The sequence below is a fragment of the Rhinopithecus roxellana genome, chromosome 8 (assembly GCF_007565055.1).
Source record: "Rhinopithecus roxellana isolate Shanxi Qingling chromosome 8, ASM756505v1, whole genome shotgun sequence".
NCBI classification, from domain to species: Eukaryota; Metazoa; Chordata; class Mammalia; order Primates; family Cercopithecidae; genus Rhinopithecus; species Rhinopithecus roxellana.
In genome coordinates, this window is record NC_044556.1 from 121,676,717 (window position 1) to 121,700,834 (window position 24,118).

Consider the following 24,118-nt stretch of genomic DNA (forward strand, 5'->3'; position numbering starts at 1 on the left):
GAAAACAGACTGGACCATGACTGGCAGCTATATATTGGTCATTTTCAAATACTCCAATGACACTCTTCAATAACTTTATTATGTCCAGTTTTATGGTGCCATACCATGTTTTTCACACTGTTTAAAAATTTCCATTTCCATAATCCAAATGCCAAAAAAATTACTATACGTTCTTTTATACAGTCAAAAATATATTTACTGGAATGTTTTTAGTTATAGCTGAAGGCAACAACATTTACAACATTTAGCTTTTATTACACCTATAAATATGGAAATTGCTTGCAAAACAACTGTAATATGAAAAGAATGATATTTCTGCAAATATTGACAGAATGGTTATACATCTCTTTCAGCATATAATTTGGTACTCTACACAGGTTTCCTGACCCCCAGCATGACCCGCTCCCTAATGCAACAATGCAAGTCCTTATGCCATTAAATTACTAGTATGAAATATTATCATCAGTGTTTAACTATATACACAAATAATGAACTGGCAAGTATCTAGTTTCAAATTAGATCCTTGAAATATGGAAAAATAGAGGCTAGTTCTCTTTGCCTTAAACATAATTATTAAAAGAACATTTTGTTAGAAGGGGAGAAGATAACTGGACATTCTCAACGTTCCAATTTGAAGTGATACTTGCCTCTTAGTTTCTTGAAAAAGAAGTTTTGAAAGTTATATACACATAGGTTTCATTTAAATTATGCAGCAATCTTTTATTACTGTCCCAGATCTTGTTTAATGAAGATCTCTGTCATCAAATCAAGTACGGTATTTCATGACTATAAGAACTGTAAGAGAAAACATGAAAAAAGCAATATATCAACATCATATATATATGCTATGTTTGAAGCAATATTCGTAATGTAGTTGTGTCTACTTTTAGAAATGGGTAATGAGGATTGACTGAACTTTTATCTGAGGTAATTAATAAATGGGAAAGGAGAGGCAAAAAATATCATAAAACAACCTAAATGTCTAACATTGGCATCTTAAATAAATAATGGCATAGCCATAGCTTGTATCTGCTGTTAAAATGTTACTAAAATTTTTGATAACCTGGGAAAATATTCACAATATATTTATTAGAAAGTACATATAATATAGTCTTAGTTTTTTTAAAAAACATGCTTGTATATTAATAGGAAAAGAGAAATATATATAATAGTTATATTAGTAGTAGTAGCTATCTCTGTGTTGTAGTTATAGATTATAGTTGAATTTTTCTTTTTGTTATTAATATTTCACATTTTCCAATTGCCCACCATATATACATGATTAAGTCTCGGTTTTTGAGGTAGTTATTTTCTATAAGGTCACTACAAACACGAAATTAGTGAATACTGAACCACTACTGCTAGGGAAAACACAAGGTTAAGTTCCTGTGAGTCTCTGGCTACTAGATTTTTGTCAATCAATACATAACCTTGTTTTATATGTGTTTCTGTTTAAAGACATTTTATTTAATACGTATTATTGATTCAGTAACACTGAGCTCAAGGCCAAGAGCACTATAACTCATGCCTGAACAAAGTTTGCCTACTGTGTATTTTCTCCAGGAAGACATATCACAGCTCTGTTGTACTGAGCAACACTAGAGAACACTTCAGCACTACGCATGGGGGTCATTTTAAACAGTGCAATCACCAGCGAAAAGCACGACAATGCAGAAAATGTGGTACTAAATAGACTACAAAAAGAACATGTTTATGTTACGAGTGCTGAAACAAAAAGGCAGAAATGGCTTTGTTTAACCTCAGCCAGGGATGTGTGGGTTGGGGGACTTAAATTTTTTGTTACTCTGAACATGTTTGTAAATGACTGAAAGCACCATGAGTACTGATTTTGGGGTGACAAATAATTTTACCTGGTAAGTGGATTTGCAAACACAGAATCTATGAATAATGAGGATTGACTGTATTTCTTTGTAACAAAACACTTTTTCTGTTTTAAAAAAATAACAGCATAATATAATTTTTCAAATGATTATTTTTAGATACTTTCCAAATCTTCATAAAACCTCTGTAACCACAGGTAGAGAGGCCTTGAAGAAAATGAGATATTTAAAATGATCTGATTTTCAAAAGAACATTAAGGGAAAAAGGAAGGCAAGGAGTCATGCTTTAATGACAGAAATTATGCTCAACTGCAGAACCAAACAAAAACCAAACAAAAATCATCTGGAGAATGCATTTGGATGTATCCTTCCAAAATAGTATTACAAGATGCAAACTGCCATTCCTGAGAGTTAATAATAAATAGAACATGAGTATTTTAGACCTTAGTGTAACAGGAACCAGATTTGGCCTGCAACAAATCACTTAGCCTTGGATTTGGGGGTAAGGGTTGGGGGCAGAACAGGAGTTCCCTTTGAGAATCTGATAAAAGATATAGACCTTCCATAAAAATGTACATATACATAGTCACATAAAATTTTACATATTACTTAAGAGCATTTTCAGAGATCGATAGATTCTAAGAGCTCCTGAGACAGGTCAGAAGTCATTACTCAATCCTGACTTCAGACATGCTAGGTCAACTGAAAATAAAAAGGGAATTAAAATGAACTCTAAAACAAATGATACCCTAAGAAGTAATAATCCAATAAATACTTACTGATAATCACTAGCAAAAGGATAGCAGCAACCAAAGCCATGATGGCTTTTATCTACAACACACAAAAGGGCATATAAAGATATTAATATTTGACTCATTAATAAAGTCAAGACTATTTGTTGTTCTATTTACTGTATCATACTAAATCATCTCAATAAATAGGCACATTTCTTGAAATGTCTTCACATTTTTTCCCATATGAATTTGCTGGCTATTTTCCATTCTTTGGGAAATAATCAGAGTTCCCCAAATTTGAGGTGTTTTCTTTACTGGATTTTGTTGGTCAAAAGCTGTACTGCAGAGAGAACAGTAACAATCAAAGCCGTCATGGGCTTGAACCTCTATGATTTGATGTGCTTATTACTAATGTGAGACCAGAGAAAATATACAGTATTTTAGCAACTCTGTTCAAGTGTCAAGATACGATGAATAACATAGGCCATGCAATTCAAATGGTTCAATACATATAAAGTAGCAGTTTATAGCAGTTTTTTTCAAAGTAAATGAGAATTCTGTTAGTTTTTTCTCCCCTTACTTTCTTCTTGGCATTTTTATCTCCATTTTGAGGAATATATTTTAGATTATTTATGAATAGCCTCAAAGCAACTTTGCCTAAGAGCATTCTGTGTCAGTTTTGTAGTTAAGAAACCTTAAGGTCAGTTCTTGGTCAGCTCCTTAATATGTTATAACAAAGTGACCCAAAGAATATATGGAAGATTTGTAATCTGGATACCAGTGCCTATTACAATTATTATGATAACAAAAAAATGTAGAAAGAGAATCAGAATGGATTGGAGATAGGAGCTGTATTTTTAGTAGGTGTCTGGGTCCACATTATACGATAAACTAAAGTACTTTAATCCGTTTTTATTAATCTGAAACATTTCTAAAATAATTTGGAATTTCTACAGGAGTTTTTCAACCTTACCTAAAATGTACATTAATTTGCCCTGTTAAATGTGTGTTCGGCTTTACTTAAGATTTGAATGAGAACATCAATATCAATTTAAAAACACCTCAATGAATAGTTTTCTTCCTTGGGTTTCTAACACTGGGCAGAAAATGTTTACAATTGCAAATGGCAGTATTGTATTCATGCAAGTCCAAAGCTCATGAACAAAAATCTGTATGGCATTAAACATATAAGAGCTTCACAACCCCCCAGATACATTAAAAGAGGTGTTAGCGATTCTCTTTCCCCACCCATGGATAATTTTATTAATTCGTTTATTTTTAAAGCCAGGTATACTGAGATACACTTTACACAGAATAAAACTTATCCTCTAAAAGTACTTTTGATAGGTTTTGACAAATATATCCAGCTGTTAATAGGCATGAGCACCATCAAATATAGGACATTTCCACCACCACCCGCAACAAGTTTCCTCATGACCTGTTGTCAGTCTCCAACCATACCACATTCCCCTTAGCCACTGGAAACTCCTGATCTGTGTTCTGCCCTTATATCCTTTTTCTTAAAACCTTTCCAAAATTACTCATTATGGAAGTCAATCTAGAAAATGGCAGGCACAGGGAGGCTGCCCCAGATGAACAGTAGCACAATGAAGTATTAATGGGGTACAGTAAAATTGAAGGAAGCTAAGCATTAGAAAATAATAAATGAAGAATACTTGCTACTGTAAATGGTCTTTGTTATGTTATGGAACAATGGTTTTCATTACATGCTCAATGCTATTCATGGTCTCCAGAGGTCCTCAAGGTGATGACTATTTAAAAATATAACTCAATGTTTTTTCCTCCTCAAAAGCACACTATTCCTCTGACCCAAACCCCATAAAGAACAAAGCAAACATTTTTAGAAATGGTTAAAAAAAAGTTAGGCAAAATGTTCACTATGACCATCTTTTTTGTGGATACATGAATGGGGTACATGAGTTTGGGGGAGAGAAGGGGTGAATGGTTCATGGACCTTTTGTTTTTCCAAATTAGCCCACAGAATAGAAAATTTCTATAGATACAGAAGCTTTAGGCCAGGTGTGGTGGCTCATGCCTGTAATCCAGCACTTTGGGAGGCTGAGGTGGGCAGATTGAGGCCAGAAGTTCAAGACCAGCCTGGCCAACACAGTGAAACCCCGTCTCTACTAAAAATACAAAAATTAGCCAGTTGTGGTGGCACATGTCTGTAATCTCAGCTACTCGGGAGGCCAAGGCAGGAGAATTGCTTGAACCTCGGCTACTTGTGAGCCTGAGGCATGAGAATCACTTGAACCTGGGAGGCAGAGGTTGCAGTGAGCCGAGATTGCACCACTGCATTCCAGCTTGGGAGACACATCAAGACTGCCTCAAAAAAAAAAAAAAAAAAAAAAAAAGAAAAGAAAAAGAAAAAGACTTTAAAGAAAATAAATTCATTCTTTAAAGAATAAGTAATTTAGAATAGAAAATTTAAATTCTGAACAAGGGGAGAAATGAAACAGTTTGTTTCTTTCCTCAGTTCCACTTCTGAAAGTAGGACGATTCAATAGGTAGACAGATAAAAATAAATAAATCCAAGGTAACTCTTGGAAAAAATCCTTAGCATATGGCTAAGTCAGGTTTAGAAAGTTACTGCTGGCTGGCACAGTAGCTCACGCCTGTAATTCCAGCACTTTGGGAGGTCGAGGCAGGCGGATCACCTGAGGTCGAGAGTTTGAGACCAGCTTGATCAACATGGAGAAATCCCATCTCTACTAAAAAAAAAACAAAAAACAACAACAACAAAAAACACCAAAATTAGAATTAGCCAGGTGTGGTGGTGCAGGCCTGTTAATCCAAGCTACTTGGGAGGCTAAGGCAGGAGAATTGCTTGAACCCTGGAGGTGGAGATTGCACTCCAGCCTGGGCAACAAGAGCAAAACTCTATCTCAAAAAAAATAAAGAAAGAAAGAAAAGAAAGTTATTGCTAAACTTGAAAATGAGAGACTAAAAACAGTTCTTGTCTAAATTTTTAACAAAGCCAAAAATTATACCTAGAATCAGAAAAAAAGAAAAGATTTGCTTATATAACATGAAAAACATTTTCTGTTAATGATTAGTAGCCACAGTTGATTTAAGAAGCAAATGTATTTCTATACAATGTTTTGGAGGAGTATATTAGTATGTAGTGATTCTCAATGTTTTCCTTGTTAAAAATGTTAAAAATTTCCTTTACTTTTTATTTTTCTGGAATAATGAGGGAAGTGGAGTTTTTTCTCAACTCCATTTGCCTTAACAGATTCGGATATGTAAGCTGCTGTTATTTTTTCCCCTTTCAACTATAAGTCATATTTTTCTCTAGCTCCCACTTTATTTTTTTGATATCTCTATATAATGCTAGAGGTTGCTCCAAAAAAGTCCTAACAGTAAATTTCAAGAAAAAAATGTACATTTGTTACAAGTTAGTAAGTCTAGAGGTAGCCAAATATTCATAAAATGTGGATTACTCTCATGAAAAAAAATCTATGAAAACATCCTTTTAGGCATACTGATTTATTTAGTTATTCCTATCCCAAAAGCAATTAAGTTCACAAGTATTCACTGAATTTCTACCACGTCTCAGGACAGTTATAGGCCCTGTTCTCACAGAGGTTATGCTCTAGAGGCTCTTTTTCCTTCGTGTGTTTAAATACCACTTCAGATGCTGACCAATCTATCCAGGAGCTTCTGATTTACTTACTTTGCATCCGCGCCACCACATTTGCCTTCGAAGTTGTTTGGATCTGTTGCTAAAAGCTGTTGCATTATCCGATAAGCTTTCTATATCACATAGAGGATGGAGAGAAGGATTAAACGACATAACAGGATTCTTTTATCTAGTCACACAAAGATAAGAAAATATTAATTTCTACTTCTGCAAATTTATTCCCTTTTAAGCATGAAAACAACATTCTCCCTTTTTTCCACCCACAAACTCTGGCATTCTACATTATAAAAAAAAACAAAAACAAAAACAAAAAGTAAAAAACAGCTTGCAGATCAATTTGCTCAATCCTTTTTTATTATAAAATTAAGAAAAGTCTTTTTAGGGCCTTAATGCTTATAAATAAGCTTAGGAATTCTAGTAAGAAAATACTCTTTAAAAATTCAAACACTTGGCACACCTCTAGAAAAAAAATTACATGTAGAGAAGTTAGCTTTTTAGAAGATATCAAAAGTGACTGATTTTTAAAGGAAAACATACATTTTAAAAGTGACTAAGCGAGGTTGTCTTTTTTTTAAGTCTGTCAAAGATTAATCAGGTATTCAGCCATTCACCATTCAAACAATATTTGAGTGCTAAGTACATGCCAGGTATAGGTATATAGGTTATAGGTGTAATGACTGAAAGTAAAGAAAGGTGACTAAGTTACCAAATGAAACATAAAATAAAAATAGCAGATAAGTTTGAAACAAGTGTTGAAAAGTGAGTAGGTCTTTCGGCCCTGAGATCATGAGAAACACAAAGTTCATCAACATCAAAGTGCAAAGGAAAAAACAGCTCTACTCTTCACTCTTCAAAAATGAAATTTTAAATTCTTCATTCTCCACTGAACAATTAAAAAATAATGTAGCAATAAGACGACTCAAAGTAAAGGAGTTAAAATTAAACCATTAAAATCATACACTTAAGAACCAAATACCAGTTTCCTAAGCCAAGACTTGTAAATGCTGGCTAGATAAGTAGAAGAAAAAAACTAGCAAACAGATTAGTAATATCAAGAAATACATGAAAATCTGTACCTGATTTGTCCTGTAGTTCATCTAGTCTCTCCCCTCTCTCAATTACCTTTGTAATATTTTCTTGCATGACATCAATAACTTCATCCACTTGATTCTGAACACTAGTTTAAAAAAGTTAAACAATTATTTATCCTTCTTTTGAGAATACTTACAATTTTTGAAACTTTCATTAGACATAATAAAGAATAGCAAATTCTCGGAGAATTATTCAACTATTAAATTTAAATTTAGGACTTTATAGCAATGTTCTTCCATTTGTGGGCTTCAGTACTCAGATAATGAAAGACAATATGATATAAATTAAAGTAATATTTAAAGATAGCTTACTTTTAGTCCTGCTTCTGACTTACAACCCATAAGCAAGTTAAATGTACTGTCAGCATGCTCATTAAGTGCAGAATTTAAACAGCTTCACTAAAAATAATCAGTTTTTCTTTTCAACAGGCTATTGAGGCAGCACAGACACCGCTGCATCCTACTTTTGCTATACTTTTCATACATGAAGGCTAACAAAGGAGGTATGTTAACATATTTTTTAACATACCTTTTGCTCAGGTATGGTAAAGGCTTATGAAACATACCTAGTTTCCAGAATGGAAATGTAGGGCATATTCTAAGAGATACTGATGCTCAATGGGTAGAATTCTTCACTGCTCATCAGATTTTTCTTAAACAGGGTATAAGATAACTGGGGACACCTGGGAATATTTTGAAGAACCCACCAGGAAGCAAAAAGGAAAAAATTGTTTTCTGTTTTTCGATTGTTTGTTCATCCTTTATATTAGATGATGGGGGTCTGTTTTAACCAAATTTCAGGCTGTTCAGTAAAGACTTAACCTAAACTTCAAATTGTAATAACTGTCCTCAGCTATCCACTCTCATTCAGGAGTTAACTCCAGAGTACACAAACATGAACATGTTTAATTATTTTAAGTGTCTTATTCTCCTCTGTGGCTCTAACCACAAGACAAAAAGTTATCTTAAATTAGTTTATGAAATAAGTCACAACAATGAAATATTTAAAAGGAGAAATAAAGCAAATCTATGGTCCTCACAACTAAACACTGTTTAAAGTGCATTGGATTACTTACTGCAGACATGTGCTGCATAACATTTTGGTCAATGATAAAGCACATTTACAACAGTGGTCCCATAAGTTATAATACCATATTTTTACTGCATGTTTTCTACATTTAGATAAGTTTAGACACACAGATACTTACCATTGTGTTATAATTACCTACAGTATTGAGTGCAGTCACACGCTGTATGGGTTTGTAGCCTAGGAGCTACAGGCTATACCATATAACCTAGGTGTGTAGTAGACTACACCCTGTAGGTTTGTGTTAAGTACTCTATGATGTTAACACAATGAACTGCCTAATGATGCATGTCTCCAAACGTAGCCTGTCATTAAGGGTCCATGATGGTTGTAAACATTAAATGTATAAATATTTAAATAAATGAAGATATGCAATTGTGTTTCTAGTTGGAAAAGGAAGAAGTGCATAGGGGGCTTTAACAATTTTTTACAATACACAGATATGGTCTCCGCTCTCTACCCCACACAAGTCCCCAAACTAATGTAGTAAGTGAGGAGTGAGGCATGGTCATGTTTAATTTTGAAAGAGCTAGTTCTTTAAAAAATTTGCTATAAAAACAAAATGGAGGCCCATTTAGATATAGGTGGATTCAGAAGTACTCTCAGATTCAAGTAGCAATTACTAAGCTTGATGACAGTAACCTCCATCCCAGGTTAAAAGCATTATGTACACCCACTGATTACCCACACATAAACTTCAAGATTTTTCACAGCATCCCAGAGTTCTGTGCTTCCCACACATTATTCCACTGGAGGATATAAGACTGAAGCTCAACCAAGTTGGGCATGCAGAGTTCTCTTCTGTCCAAACAGATCTGAAAGAACCCCTAAATCTCTAAGACATCTTGTTGTAACTCCCAATCCCCTAAGTTGACAGTTAAAGGTGTTAATCCTATTTAAGAACAATGGCACAAATACACAACTAATTAATTTATTCAACAAATAATGAGAACCTACTATGTACTGTTTTAGGTACTGAGGAAATAACATTGAACAAAACAGACAAATAATCCCAGCTCTTATGGAACATATGTTCGAATGTATGTTGAATGCACTGTATTAACCTTATAGCTGTGAAACAGCGTGCTCTACCCCATTACTCTATCTTATTTATAGCATGTAAGCAAATATAAAGTGATAGTAATTGTACCTATTTACTTATTTACATGCTTATTTTCTGCCTCTCCCCACCAGAAGGTAAGCTCAATGAATGCAGTGACCTTGCCTATTTTGTTCACTTTTGTAAGTCCAGTACCTATAGTGGTGCATGGGGCACAGTGGCCATTCAATAAATATTTGCTGAATAAATGAACAATTTGAGTATAAATACTATAAAGCATATCCGGCTACTTGAGGAGGAGATATAAAGCAGTGAGTGTAGAGACCTCCATTTAACTATAAACAAAAGTAAAGCTACTGTTTATCAAGGATCAATTTTGAAATTCCCAGCTAGTTTTTTTGTCATATGCAAATGATGATAATTAATGGCTTAAAGTAGGGTGCTATGGCAGGACAGGAATGGACAAAATGTACTAAGGCTCCTACACATGATCAGATTATAGCTATTATGGATATTAATATACATATACTATATATACTTTTAGACGAGATTGGGTGCGTTCAGGGTGGTATGGCCATAGACATTATATATACTTTTAAAATGAAAACAAAAAGCTAATAAAATAGTTATGGTCCCAGAATCTCTTTAAAGGCCAGGCCTTGTGATTCACGCCTGTAATCTCAACACTTCCGCAAGGCGGAAGGATCCCCTGAGCCTGGGAGTTTGAGACCAGACTAGGCAACACAGTGAGCCCCCGTCTTTACAAAAAAATTTAAAAATAAGCTGCTTATGGTGGCATGTGCCTGTGGTCCCAGCCACTTGGGAGGCTGGGGTGGGAGATTTCCTTGAGTCCAGGAGGTTGAGGTGCAGTGAACTGTGACTGCACCACTGCACTTCAGCTTGAGCAACAGAGTGAGACCTGTCTCAAAGGAAAAAAAACAAAAAAACAAAAACAAAAAAAACCCCAAAAGAACCCTTTAAGGATAACATTCCATGGATAGAGGCAGATTAATTGGGACAGAATCCATAAAATTCCAGATTCTTACTAGAGTATCATAAACCTACACGTATTCCCTCAACAACATGGCACACATGTAATAAATCACTATTGATAATGGAAACCCCGAATATTTTAATTTTTCTGCTACATGATTAGTGAGTTATTGCTACTTTGTCCTTCACACATTACTATCTGCTGGTGTAACACTCTGAATCCAGCTACTGTGTAACTTTCACTCAATGATGAAAAATCTTACAACTGTTTTCTGTGTGTCAGGATGTTTCCCCACCCAGAACACAATTTTTGTAGAATAAAGAAAATGATCTACTTATTTACTTTAATATGGAGATAGTCTGGTTTACAAAGCAAGTGATAACATACTTCCCCATGATCTTTTACATTTTCACAATAGTTACAGTCCTTTGATTTCTATTTGTATTTCACATTGGTTTTGTCCCCATTGTTATACTATAAATGCCTTAAAAACAGAGACTGACCCACTTATCCTTTTATTTCCCAGGTCATGTGAAATGTGGCTGGTATAAGGTAAGCATTTAACAAACATTTATTTAAAAAACATTTATTAAAAAGTTATGGCTAGGTGTGGTGGCTCAGGGCTATAATCCCAGCACTTCAGGAGGCTGAGGCGGGAGGATGGCTTGAGCCCAGGAGTTTGAGACCAGCCTCGCCAACATGTCAAAACCCTGTCTCTACAAAAAATACAAAATTAGCTGAGCATGGTGGTATGTGCCTGTAGTCTCAGCTACTCAGGAAGCTGAGGTGGGAGGATCCTCCTCCGGGAGGCGGAGGTTGCAGTGAGCCAAGATTGTACTATTGCACTCCAGCCTGGGTGACAAGACTGAGAACCTGTGTCTAAGAATAAAAAAAAGTTATTATTATGCTATTCATCAAGGTTACCATCATGAAGGTTATGAGCCTGGTATTTAGAAAGATTATACTCCAGTCAGGAAAAGTGATATCCATGATTATACTACCATGTGTTAAGGGATATAACAGAAGGAAGACCATAGTATCTGACATGTAGCCTAGATGAATTCAGCCTGGACCAGAGATGACATCAAGACCCCTGTGCTGAGTTTTGAGGAGTCAAGAGTTAATCAGGCAGAGTAAAAGAGGCAGTGGATGGTGAGAAGGTTCTAGGATAAGGAAATATATGTAAGAGGAGGCAATATTTTAAGAGCTAGGAGATTAACTTGATGTGAGTGAAGGAATTGGGAAGAGTAGATAACTCCTAGATTTATAATTTGAGCAATTAAGTGGTAATAGACGATGGCTATGAACTAAAATAAAAAATTAAGAATGCAAAGGAAAAAGTAGTTTGTGAAGGAAGGGTGGAGATTTTTATATCATGGCCAGTCAAAGGTGATTCATATGAGATAATAAAAGACATGAGAGAGAATATAATGAGGAAAAGACATTTTCAATACTGTTTTCCATCCTTTTAAGAGTCCGAGAGCACCTGCGTTTCTGAAATGGCTCTATTCTAATTACCAACAGAGAAGCTGTATGGTATAGTGTAGAACCTCTGGGTTCTGTATTCAGACAAACCTGGGTTTGCAGTACAACTTTATCACTTACTACGTATGTGACTTTGGAATTCACCTTGCAAGTCTGTTTTAGTCTCATGTTTTCTCACCTTTAAAATGAAGCTGATAAGCTCTACTTTATTTGTGAGAATTAAATGAGATAGTGTTTTTCAAACACTTAGCATAGTGCCTAACACATAGCACATACTTGATAAATATCAGTGCTCTTCGGTTAAGAAACAAATTTACGCTCTGCAATACACACCCCTTATTTTATAAAGAAAACACTGGTCAGGTGTTTTTGGCTCATGCCTGCAATCCAGCATTTTGGGAGACTGAAGTGGGAGGATCACTTGAGCCCAGGAGCTCGAGACCAGTCTGGGCAACGTAGGGAAACCCCGTCTCTATAAAAAATTAGCCAAGCATGGTGGCATGTGCCTGAAGTTTCCAGTTACTCAGGAGTTGAGGTGGAACGATCAATTGAGCCCAGGGTTTCAAGGCTGCAGTGAGCTGTGATTGTGCCACTGCATTCCAGCCTGGGTGACAGAGCAAAACCCTGTTTCAAAAAACCCGTGAAAAACCCCGGAAATAAAATGTTCATTTTCATAGTTAATATCCCCATCTTCTGGTCTTTTAAGGTACTGCTGACAAAAGAAATTTTAAAGTTAAGCTATATTTTTTGCAACTACATATGGCTGTTACACCATGGAACATTCCCTGGGATGTGGGGGAGGGAATCTCATAAAAGTTAAGCTGGTCTGACCAAGGCTATAATTAGGAGATTCCCTACCCCTAACACAGAATGTCTACCGTTCACTAGAGTGGCATTTATAATGCTACTGTTTAATTTAAAGGCAAAGGAAATGTAATCCTGCTAAAAGTTCCTGCCTGCTTATATAAATGAAATCTTAACGTCCCTACTCTGGAATGCTGACTCCATTCCTTTGGAGCTGGTATTTCCAGGTGGTCCATCTCCCTACTTTATGCTTGAACAAACTCTCTTTAAAAACAAAACAAAATTTAAAAAGCAAACGAAACATTTCAAAGAGAAGCATAAATTTTATGTAGACATGTGAATATTTAAAAATTTTCCTCAAAAAGAGTCTTTCCTAAGAAGTGATGTCAAGTATTTTTTGTAGGATTAATCTGTTAACAACACTAATAAATGTGGCCAACCAAGTTCAAAGAAAGCAACGATGTTGCTAATCTATACAGTAGAAAACATTCTGTATTGAAATGTTATAAATTAAGTGGTGATAACAGCTTAACTAAAGAAACTGACCAGTGCTAGCAATTTTGTGTACTAAAATAATGCCAGGGCTTTGTCCTTGGGTAAATTGTGTGGCAAGTTGTGCTCCTCCATCTTGGGCACACTGGTGAGTCATGTCCTGCTTAGATAAGCATTGATCAAGGTTTAATGCATGCTTGATGAATGACCTTATTCTAATTAAATCCAGCAAGCTTTCAGCTCTAGAGTAAAAACACAAATATACTTAACAATCCCTTACTAGTCTAAAATTCTGTGATCACCAAAGTTATTGTGATATTAATAGTGTAATACATAAATATACATATACAAATTCATGTGTGTATGTTTGGCATTTACTAACATAGACATATATTCTTTAATGCCTACTCTGTACAACTGGTTGTGGTTTGGGGATTCAGCTGGAAAATCATACTCAAAAGACCCCAATTGGCAACACTCTTTACTAGGTTCACTCTTCAGAAGGATATCAGACAGGAAACAGAGCATACTGGCAGAACAAAAAATAGGTATGTCATCAGTGGAGCCCTCTTCTCCAGTGGCAGCTTAGGTAAAAGGTAACATGTGAGTTGATACAGAAGTCACTCTGGTTCAGTGGGGAAGAATGGCTCAGTCATTACACACTGCCATCCACATATGCCATACAGGCTTGAACTACAGCTAATTTGAGTCTTGGTAAAATGCTTGTGATCTCCCTGGAACATGAGAGAATGAGAGGCTCATGAGGTCTTCTTCCATCCACCTCCCTGTTTCCCTTATGAGACTATCATAAGGCAGTTTCTCATCACCTCCCAGGTTCTGATGAGGTATAAACTTTCTGCAGGCTCTACGTGCAGACTATAAAAACCACAATTTATAAATAGCTCCTTTGCAATAGAGTATCCCACAATTTGTACTGCAGCCATTGACCACCCCCCCTCTTTTTTTAAGAGAAGGGGGTCTCACTTTGTTGCTCAGGCTGGTCTCAAAACTTTTGGCTTCCAGCAATCCTCCTTTGAAGGAGAATTCCAAAGTGCTGTGATTACAGGCGTGAAACACTGCACCCAGCTGTATCATTATTTTTGGTGCGCGGGACAATGACCTTGAGAGCTACTAACTTTGGCTACTCTTCCTTTTACTATATAAGTAATAAATTGCATCTAAAAGTGGCTTGTTACTTCTTTAGTCAAATCAGAGACTTGAAACAGTACAGATTCTCTCTTCTACTGGCCTTGAAGAAGCATCATGAAATCTATAGCTGCAGAAAATAAATTCTCACAACTACCTGAGTTGGTCATACCTGGTGATACCCTGATTGCCATCTAGTTAAATCTGAGCAAAAGGCTCACCTAAGAAGTGCCTGAATTCCTGACCCAAGGAAACTGTGAGGTGATAAATGTGTGTTGTTTTAAGCTGCTAAATTTATGGCAATTTGTTACCTGGCAATAGAAAACTAATACATCCAGTCTAGTACTTGTAATCATCTGTTGGTTCTTTGGTTCCATATCTCAAAATCCATTAGTTAGAATTAGGCTAAGTATGGAAATATTTCTTCACGCCAACAGCTACCTGAGTAAAGCCGAAGTATTTCACCAATAACTAGATACACCATTATAGAACCCTTCCCACAATGTGCCATCTATACCCAGACTTAGGGTAGTGACTATTATGCCTCCTTAGGTCTTGAACCTGGGCCATGCAGTTCACCTTCCACAGTTAGTCTTTATAGCTTGGTCAGTTTCCAGAGCCTTCCCTCAAGTGACTCACTGCTCTTTCCATTCCTTCTCCCATCCTGTCAGGACTCATATCTTTCCAACATGAGATACACTGATTACAGCATATTATCTCCATCTATCACCAAATAATATATACCTCAAAGGTTTTAAACTGCAAATTAATTAGCCGTAAAACTTAGTTCAATATATAGGTTACAATAAATAAGAGATATGAAAAAATTCTGGAAGTAGATAAAAACATGCAGTAGATCAACAAATTAAATCTATTATATTACCTTTATTATCATTCTGAAAATAGGAATCAAGCTATGGATTTAAAAACAAAATAGACCTTCAGACTATGCTAAATAAATGGATTTGACATAAGGTAATCATGTCATTAAAAAAACCAACAATCCTGAATTTCTTTAGCTATAATTCTGAGAAAATAAAAAGAATTTGGATTTTATAACCCAGCAGTTATATTTAGTCTATAAAATAAAATGAATTAGGTTTTTATAACCTAGCAGTTGTATTTAGTCTTATCAGGGGTCAACAACTTTTTCTGTAAAGGACCAGACACTCAGCAGATATTTTGGATTTTGTGGGCTATAAAATCTGCCACAGATTTGTCACAACTACTCAACTTTGCCATTGTAGCTTGACAGTATCTATTGATAATATGAAAACAAATGGGCATAACTATGTTCCAATAAAACTTTATTTACAAAAACAGGCTGCAGCCAAATTTGGCTCACAGGCTGCAGTTTGCCAATCTCTAGTCTACACAGAAATATGATTATCATTTAAACAAATGAACAAAACTTACTGCTTAATTTTATCATTTCTAGGTCCAAATCTTGGTCCGGATGGTCCCCTTCTGAAAACAAGTGCATACCAAGTACATATTAGTAGTGATAGGATTAAAACAAAACAAAAAAAAGAGAAAGTATACACAAATGCAAACAATCAAGCTGAACTCTAAACATGGATCAGTTATTTATCATAAGGGACCACATTTTACTGATACTGGTGAAACTGAATAATAGGTAATCATGTCTTTACTTCATTGGTACTTATTACTAGCCACAATTAAGCTAATTCTTCTGAATGTTAAAACTTTCAGAGAAATTAGGGTTTATATTATCTTATATAACAAGTTACACAGAGTTTGTTCTGATCATTAAACTCTGTAATATCCTAACTACTTAACTGCTAGTGAATATTAATATCTTTATGGTCAACTGTAGAACTAACAGCACAATTCACCTTGAATTTAGACTATAATGAAATGAGGAAACTACGAAGTGAAATGCTGATTGACAAAGATGGATATAGAGAAAAACTCATTCAGAACACTAACAATTTTAAGTATGTTTTTAATTACTCATCTTAAACTTATCAACATAGCAAAAGGGAAATGCAAGATATTAAGAAAATACTAACATTACTCAGATTATTATCTCCTTATTGTAGTTGAATGTATATCACACCCTAATCAATCCATTTTAATATTCTTGAAATAACATTTGGTTAAAGTAATTATGATTCTTCTGGAGATAGAGAATAAGATATAAACTACAAAACTCAAAAGAAACTAGGTTCTTAAATTTCTAGACACGGCAATTTCTAAAGGAGGTGAAAAAATACAGCAATTGATAAAAAAAGTTTGAAAACAAAATAAAACTGTTTACTGAAACTTATTTAACATAATGTATAAGTGTGAATATATCATCTTGCCTTAGTTCCTCTGAGCTTTTTCCTTAAAGTCTTTTAAGCTCCAGCGAAGCCTCAGAATACTGGGACAGTATTCCATTCCAAAATGATGTTAAACATTGAATTTCATAGAGAAAACTAATATTCTGAACCAGAGGCCATTCCTAAAAACTAGGCAAGAACTTACAAGAGCTGGTCAACCGAAAAACAAAGAAAAGCAGTTATTAAACGAGGAAACTATATATAAAGTGAAATAGAATCTGAAAATTATTGAATTAAAATTATCCCACTACAGGTTAAAAAAAAAAGCAGCAGCTATGTCTGTTTCATCTATCAAGTAACATGAGACTTGAAAATACTTATAGAAAAACACAAAATCAAAAGCTGGTTCTTTGAAAATTAAAACTTGATAAACTTCTAGCCAGACTGATTAGGAAAAAAAGAGAGAAGGCATAAATTAGTAATAGGAATGGAAGAGGGAACATCACTACAGACAAATGTACCATGGTTATATAAGATTTATTAACAGAAGCTAAGTGAAGGGTAGATAGGAACTCTCTATACTATCTGTGCAACTCTTCTATGGATCTAAAATTACTTTAAAAAAATCCCCCAAAGAAAATTCCAGGACTAGATTTGTTCAGTCATGAATTCTACCAAACATTTAATGAAGAAAAAGTACGAATTCTATGCAAACTCTTCTGGAAAACTAAAAAAGACAGAACCTTCCCAACTCATTATCCCGGGGCCAGTATGAATCTACCAAGAAAACCAGATAAAGACACAACAAGAAAAAGATGTAACTATTAACCAACCAATATCTCCTAATGAACACAGAAGCAAAAATTCTTAAACTCTTAACAAATTGATTCCAACAATGTTTTAAAAGAATAGGCCGGGCGCGGTGGCTCAAGCCTGTAATCCCAGCACTTTGGGAGGCCGAGACGGGCGGATCACGAGGTCAGGAGATCGAGACCATCCTGGCTAACATGGTGAAACCCCGTCTCTACTAAAAAAATACAAAAAACTAGCCGGGCGAGGTGGCGGGCGCCTGTAGTCCCAGCTACTTGGGAGGCTGAGGCAGGAGAATGGCGTAAACCCGGGAGGCGGAGCTTGCAGTGAGCTGAGATCCGGCCACTGCACTCCAGCCCGGGCGACAGAGCGAGACTCCGTCTCAAAAAAAAAAAAAAAAAAAAAAAAAAAAAAAAAAAAAAAAAAAAAAAAAAGAATAATACATGATGACCAAGTAGGGTTTACATCAGAAATGCAACAATTGTTTAAAATTTCAAAATCAACATAATTCACCACATTCACAGACTTGATAGATGAAACAGACATAGCTGCTGCTTTTTTTTTTAACCTGTAGTAGGATAATTTTAATTCAATAATTTTCAGATTCTATTTCACTTTATATATAGTTTCCTCGTTTAATAACTGCTTTTCTTTGTTTTTCGGTTGACCAGCTCTTGTACGTTCTTGCCTAGTTTTTAGGAATGGCCTCTGGTTCAGAATATTAGTTTTCTCTATGAAATTCAATGTTTAACATCATTTTGGAATGGAATACTGTTCCAGTATTCTGAGGCTTCGCTGGAGCTTAAAAGACTTCAAGGAAAAAGCTCAGAGGAACTAAGGCAAGATGATATATTCACACTTATACATTATGTTAAATAAGTTTCAGTAAACAGTTTTATTTTGTTTTCAAACTTTTTTTATCAATTGCTGTATTTTTTCACCTCCTTTAGAAATTGCCATGTCTAGAAATTTAAGAACCTAGTTTCTTTTGAGTTTTGTAGTTTATATCTTATTCTCATGAGATCAGCTAATGATAAAAACTCTTCACAAACTAGGAATAGAAGGAAACATCCTCAACCTGATACATCTACAAACAACAATAACAACATACAATGAAAATGAAACATAATATGAAAGATGAATGCTTCCCCTAAAGGAGATCAGGAACAGGGGTGAAAGATGAATGCTTCCCCTAAAGGAGATCAGGAACAAAGCAAGGACATTCACTCTCACCATCTATACCCAATATTGTACTGAATGTTCTAGTCAGAGCAATAAGGTAATAAAAAATAAAAGACAAACATAGACAAGGAGGAAATAAAACTGTCTTTATTTGCAGAAAGTATAATTGTTCTATGTAGAAAATCCAGTAGGATCTATAAAAACAATACTAAAACTACTAACGGGGTTTGGCAAGATTGTAGAATACAAGGTTAATTTACAACAATAACATTTATACTAGCAATGAGTACAACATTCTAAAATTTTGAAACACCATCTGAAATGTCATTTTTAGTAGCATCAGAAATTATGAAAATCAATGTGCAAAAGTCATAAGCATTCCTATACACCAATAACAAACAGAGAGCCAAATCATGAGTGAACTCTCATTCACAATTGCTTCAAAGAGAATAAAATACCTAGGAATCCAACTTACAAGGGATGTGAAGGACCTCTTCAAGGAGAACTACAAACCACTACTCAATGAAATAAAAGAGGACATAAACAAATGGAAGAACATTCCATAGTCATGGATAGGAAGAATCAATATTGTGAAAATGGCCATACTGCCCAAGGTAATTTATAGATTCAATGCCATCCCCATCAAGCTACCAACGACTTTCTTCACAGAATTGGAAAAAACTACTTTAAAGTTCATATGGAACCAAAAAAGAGCCCACATTGCCAAGACAATCCTAAGCCAAAAGAACAAAGCTGGAGGCATCATGCTACCTGACTTCAAACTATGCTACAAGGCTACAGTAACCAAAACAGCATGGTACTGGTACCAAAACAGACATGTATACCAATGGAACAGAATAGAGCCCTTGGAAATAACACCACACATCTACAACTATCTGCTCTTTGACAAACCTGACAAAAACAAGAAATGGGGAAAGGATTCCCTATTTAAAACATGGTGCTGGGAAAACTGACTAGCCATATGTAGAAAGCTGAAACTGGATCCCTTCCTTACACTTTATACAAAAATTAATTCAAGATGGATTAGAGACTTAAATGTTAGACCTAATACCATAAAAACCCTAGAAGAAAACCTAGGTAATATCATTCAGGACATAGGCATGGGCAAGGACTTCATGTCTAAAATACCAAAAGCAACAGCAACAAAAGCCAAAATAGACAAATGGGATCTAATTAAACTAAAGAGCTTCTGCACAGCAAAAGAAAGTACCATCAGAGTGAACAGGCAACCTACAGAATGGGAGAAAATTTTACAATCTACCTATCTGACAAAGGGCTAATATCCAGAACCTACAAAGAACTCAAACAAATTTACAAGGAAAAATCAAACAACCCCATCAAAAAGTGAGCAAAGGATATGAACAGACACTTCTCAAAAGAAGACATTTATGCAGCCAACAGACACATCAGAAAATGCTCATCATCACTGGCCATCAGAAAAATGCAAATCAAAACCACAATGAGATACCATCTCACACCAGTTAGAATGGCAATCATTAAAAAGTAAGGAAACAACAGGTGCTGGAGAGGATATGGAGAAATAGGAACACTTTTACACTGCTGGTGGGACAGTAAACTAGTTCAACCATTGTGGAAGACAGTGTGGTAATTCCTCAAGGATCTAGTACTAGAAATACCATTTGACCCAGCCATCCCCTTACTGAGCATATACCAAAAGATTATAAATTATGCTGCTACAAAGACACATGTACATGTATGTTTATTGCGGCACTATTCACAATAGCAAAGACTTGGAACCAACCCAAATGTCCATCAATGATAGATTGCATTAAGAAAATGTGGCACAAATACACCATGGAATACTATGCAGCCATAAAAAAGGATGAGTTCATGTCCTTCGTAAGCACATGGATGAAACTGGAAACCATCATTCTCAGCAAACTATCGCAAGGACAGAAAACCAAACACCGTATGTTCTCACTCATAGGTGGGAACTGAATAATAAGAACACTTGGACACGACAGTGGGGAACATCATGTACCGGGGCCTGTCTTGAGGTGGGGAGAGGCGGGAGGGATGGCATTAGGAGATATACCTAATATAAATGACGAGTTAACGGGTGCAGCACACCAACACGGCACATCTATACATACGTAACAAACCTGCACATTGTGCACATGTACCCTAGAACTTAAAGTATAATAATAAAAAATAATAAAAAAAAGAAAATACTTAAGGATCAATTTGACAAAGAAAAAAAATACAACATCTGGACACTGAAAATCACAAAACACTGCTGGAAGAAATTACCCAAATAAATAAAAAGATATACCATTTTCATGGGTCTGAAAACCAAATATTAAAATGTGAATTATCCCCAAACTGATCTACAGGTTCAATACAATCTCAACCAAAATTCCAGCAGGCTTGCTGGAAACTGACAAGATGATTCTAAAATTTATATGAAAATGCTCAGAGCCTCCAATAGCCAAAAGAACTTTGAAAAGGCAATGCAAAGTTGAAGGATATAAACTATACTACCTCACAACTTATTATAAAGTCACAGTACTCAAGATAGTGATTACTATGGTATTGATGTAAGAAAGACATAGAGTCCAGAAATAGAGCCACACATATATGGTCAATAAATTTTTATTGTGGTAAATATATATAACATATATTTACTATTTAAACTATTTTTAAGCATACAGTTCTGTGGCATTAAGTAATTCACTTAATGAACTATCATCACCATTCATCTCTAGAACTTTTTCATCTTGCAAAACTGAAACTCTGTCCCCTAACTCGCCATTCCCTTCTCCTCAAAGGCCCTGGCAAACACCATTCTATTTTGTGTTTCTATGAATTTGATTACTCTAGGTACCTCATATAAGTGGAATCATGCAATATTTTTCCTTTTATGACTGGTTTCTTTTACTTAGCATACAGTCTTCAAGGTTCATCCATGTTTTAGCATATGTCAGAATTTCCTTCCAAACTTTTTAAGGCTGAATAAATTCCATGTATGTATTCAATATTGAGTTCCTGGGTGTAGAGGCTTGTGCTATTAATTCTAGCTACTCTGGTAGGGGAATTGAGGCAGGAGAATCACTTGAAGTCAGGAGTTCAAGACCATCCTGGCCAACATAATGAGACCCTGTCTCAGTCAGTCAATCAATCAGCAAACAATTTAAAAAATTAAAAAAACTGAGTTCCCTTTTGAGAGGTAGCTATTGCTCTAATCTAAGGCTTTGCACCACAAGTAGCATTGTAGGAAATTCGCATGACTCTATAGAAATCTTGTCACCCATAATGCCACACATCAACAGCCATCTGATCTTTGACAAACCCAACAAAAACAAGAAATGGGGAAAGGATTCCCTATTTAATAAATGGTGCTGGGAAAATTGGCTAGCCATAAGTAGAAAGCTGAAACTGGATCCTTTCCTTACTCCTTATATGAAAATTAATTCAAGATGGATTAGAGACTTAAATGTTAGACCTAATACCATAAAAACCCTAGAAGAAAACCTAGGTAATACCATTCAGGACATAGGCATGGGCAAGGACTTTATGTCTAAAATACCAAAAGCAACGGCAACAAAAGCCAAAATAGACAAATGGGATCTAATTAAACTAAAGAGCTTCTGCACAGCAAAAGAAAGTACCATCAGAGTGAACAGGCAACCTACAGAATGGGAGAAAATTTTTGCAATCTACTCATCTGACAAAGGGCTAATATCCAGAACCTATAAAGAACTCAATCAAATTTACAAGAAAAAATCAAACAACCCCATCAAAAAGTGAGCAAAGGATATGAACAGACACTTCTCAAAAGAAGACATTCATACAACCAACAGACACATGAAAAAATGCTTATCATCACTGGCCATCAGAGAAATGCAAATCAAAACCACAATGAGATACCATCTCACACCAGTTAGAATGGCAATCATTAAAAAGTCAGGAAACAACAGGTGCTGGAGAGGATGTGGAGAAATAGGAACACTTTTACACTGTTGGTGGGACAGTAAACTAGTTCAACCATTGTGGAAAACAGTGTGGTGATTCCTCAAGGATCTAGAACTAGAAATACCATTTGACCCAGCCATCCCATTACTGGGTATATACCCAAAGGATTATAAATCATGCTGCTATAAAGACACATGCACACGTATGTTTATTGCAGCACTATTCACAATAGCAAAGACTTGGAATCAACCCAGATGTCCATCAGTGACAGACTAGATTAAGAAAATGTGGCACATATACACCATGGAATACTATGCAGCCATAAAAAGGGATGAGTTCGTGTCCTTTGTAGGGACATGGATGCAGCTGGAAACCATCATTCTCAGCAAACTATCGCAAGAACAGAAAACCAAACACTGCATGTTCTCACTCATAGGTGGCAACTGAACAATGAGAACACTTGGACACAGGAAGGGGAACATCACACATGGGGGCCTATTGTGGGGAGGGGGGAGTGGGGAGGAATAGCATTAGGAGATATACCTAATGTAAATAACGAGTTAATGGCTGCAGCACACCAACATGGCACATGTATACATATGTAACAAACCTGCACGTTGTGCACATGTACCTAGAACTTAAAGTATAATAAATACATAAAAAGAAAATTATCTCCCCACATTATCTGACATTCTGCCAAAAATGATACTATTTTCTGTTACTAGATTTGCTGCTATCTATCCTGTAAGCTCTTTCTTCATTGCTTCACGGGTTTCCTCTTTTTTAAAAAATTTTTTAATTTTTTAGATGGAGTCTTTTTCTCTGTCACCCAGGCTAGAATGCAGTGTTGCGATCTTGGCTCACTGCAACCTCCGCCTCCCAGGTTCAAGCGATTCTCCTGCCTTAGCCTCCTGAGTAGCTGGGATTTACAGGTGCACACCGCCATGCCTGGCTAATTTTTGTATTTTTAGCAGAGATGTTTCACTGTGTTGGCCAGGCTGGTCTCGAACTCCTGACCTCAGGTGATCCGCCTGCCTCAGTCTCCCAAAGTGCTGCGATTACAGGCATGAGCCACTGTGCCTGGCTAGGTTTCCGTTAATTTTTTTTTTTTTTTTTTTGAGGCGGAGTCTCGCTCTGTCGCCCAGACTGGAGTGCAGTGGCGCAATCTTGGCTCACTGCAAGCTCCGCCTCCCGGGTTCACGCCATTCTCCTGCCTTAGCCTCCCAAGTAGCTGGGACTACAGGCGCCCGCCACTTCGCCCGGCTAGTTTTTTGTATTTTTTTTAGTAGAGACGGGGTTTCACCATGTTAGCCAGGATGGTCTCTATCTCCTGACCTCGTGATCCACCCGTCTCGGCCTCCCAAAGTGCTGGGATTACAGGCTTGAGCCACCGCGCCCGGCCTCCGTTAATTTTTATAAAATGTTTTCATTTGGAAAAAAACCCAGCCTCAATAAAAGAAGTCACAATTTTTTTTTTTTTTTTTTTTTT

At 35.9% G+C, this 24,118-nt stretch overlaps 1 protein-coding gene across 2 annotated transcripts in view; it reads right to left on the minus strand.

Annotated features, from left to right (window-relative positions):
• Positions 1–24,118, minus strand: part of VAMP4 (vesicle associated membrane protein 4) — a 43,030-nt gene that overhangs the window by 3,763 nt on the left and 15,149 nt on the right. Inside the window, exons 4-8 of one of the 2 annotated variants that reach the window (XR_004058898.1) lie at positions 15,815–15,865; positions 7,316–7,416; positions 6,273–6,352; positions 2,621–2,672; positions 648–795 (exon numbers count right to left, since the gene is read on the minus strand). Coding sequence is in view for 1 of the 2 variants with exons in the window: in XM_010371292.2 (XP_010369594.1) it covers positions 767–795; positions 2,621–2,672; positions 6,273–6,352; positions 7,316–7,416; positions 15,815–15,865 (313 nt within the window). In the remaining variant the exon portion in view is untranslated. Of the gene's footprint in view, positions 1–57; positions 796–2,620; positions 2,673–6,272; positions 6,353–7,315; positions 7,417–15,814; positions 15,866–24,118 lie in introns of those variants that run through there. The other variant, XM_010371292.2, reaches the window with a different exon arrangement.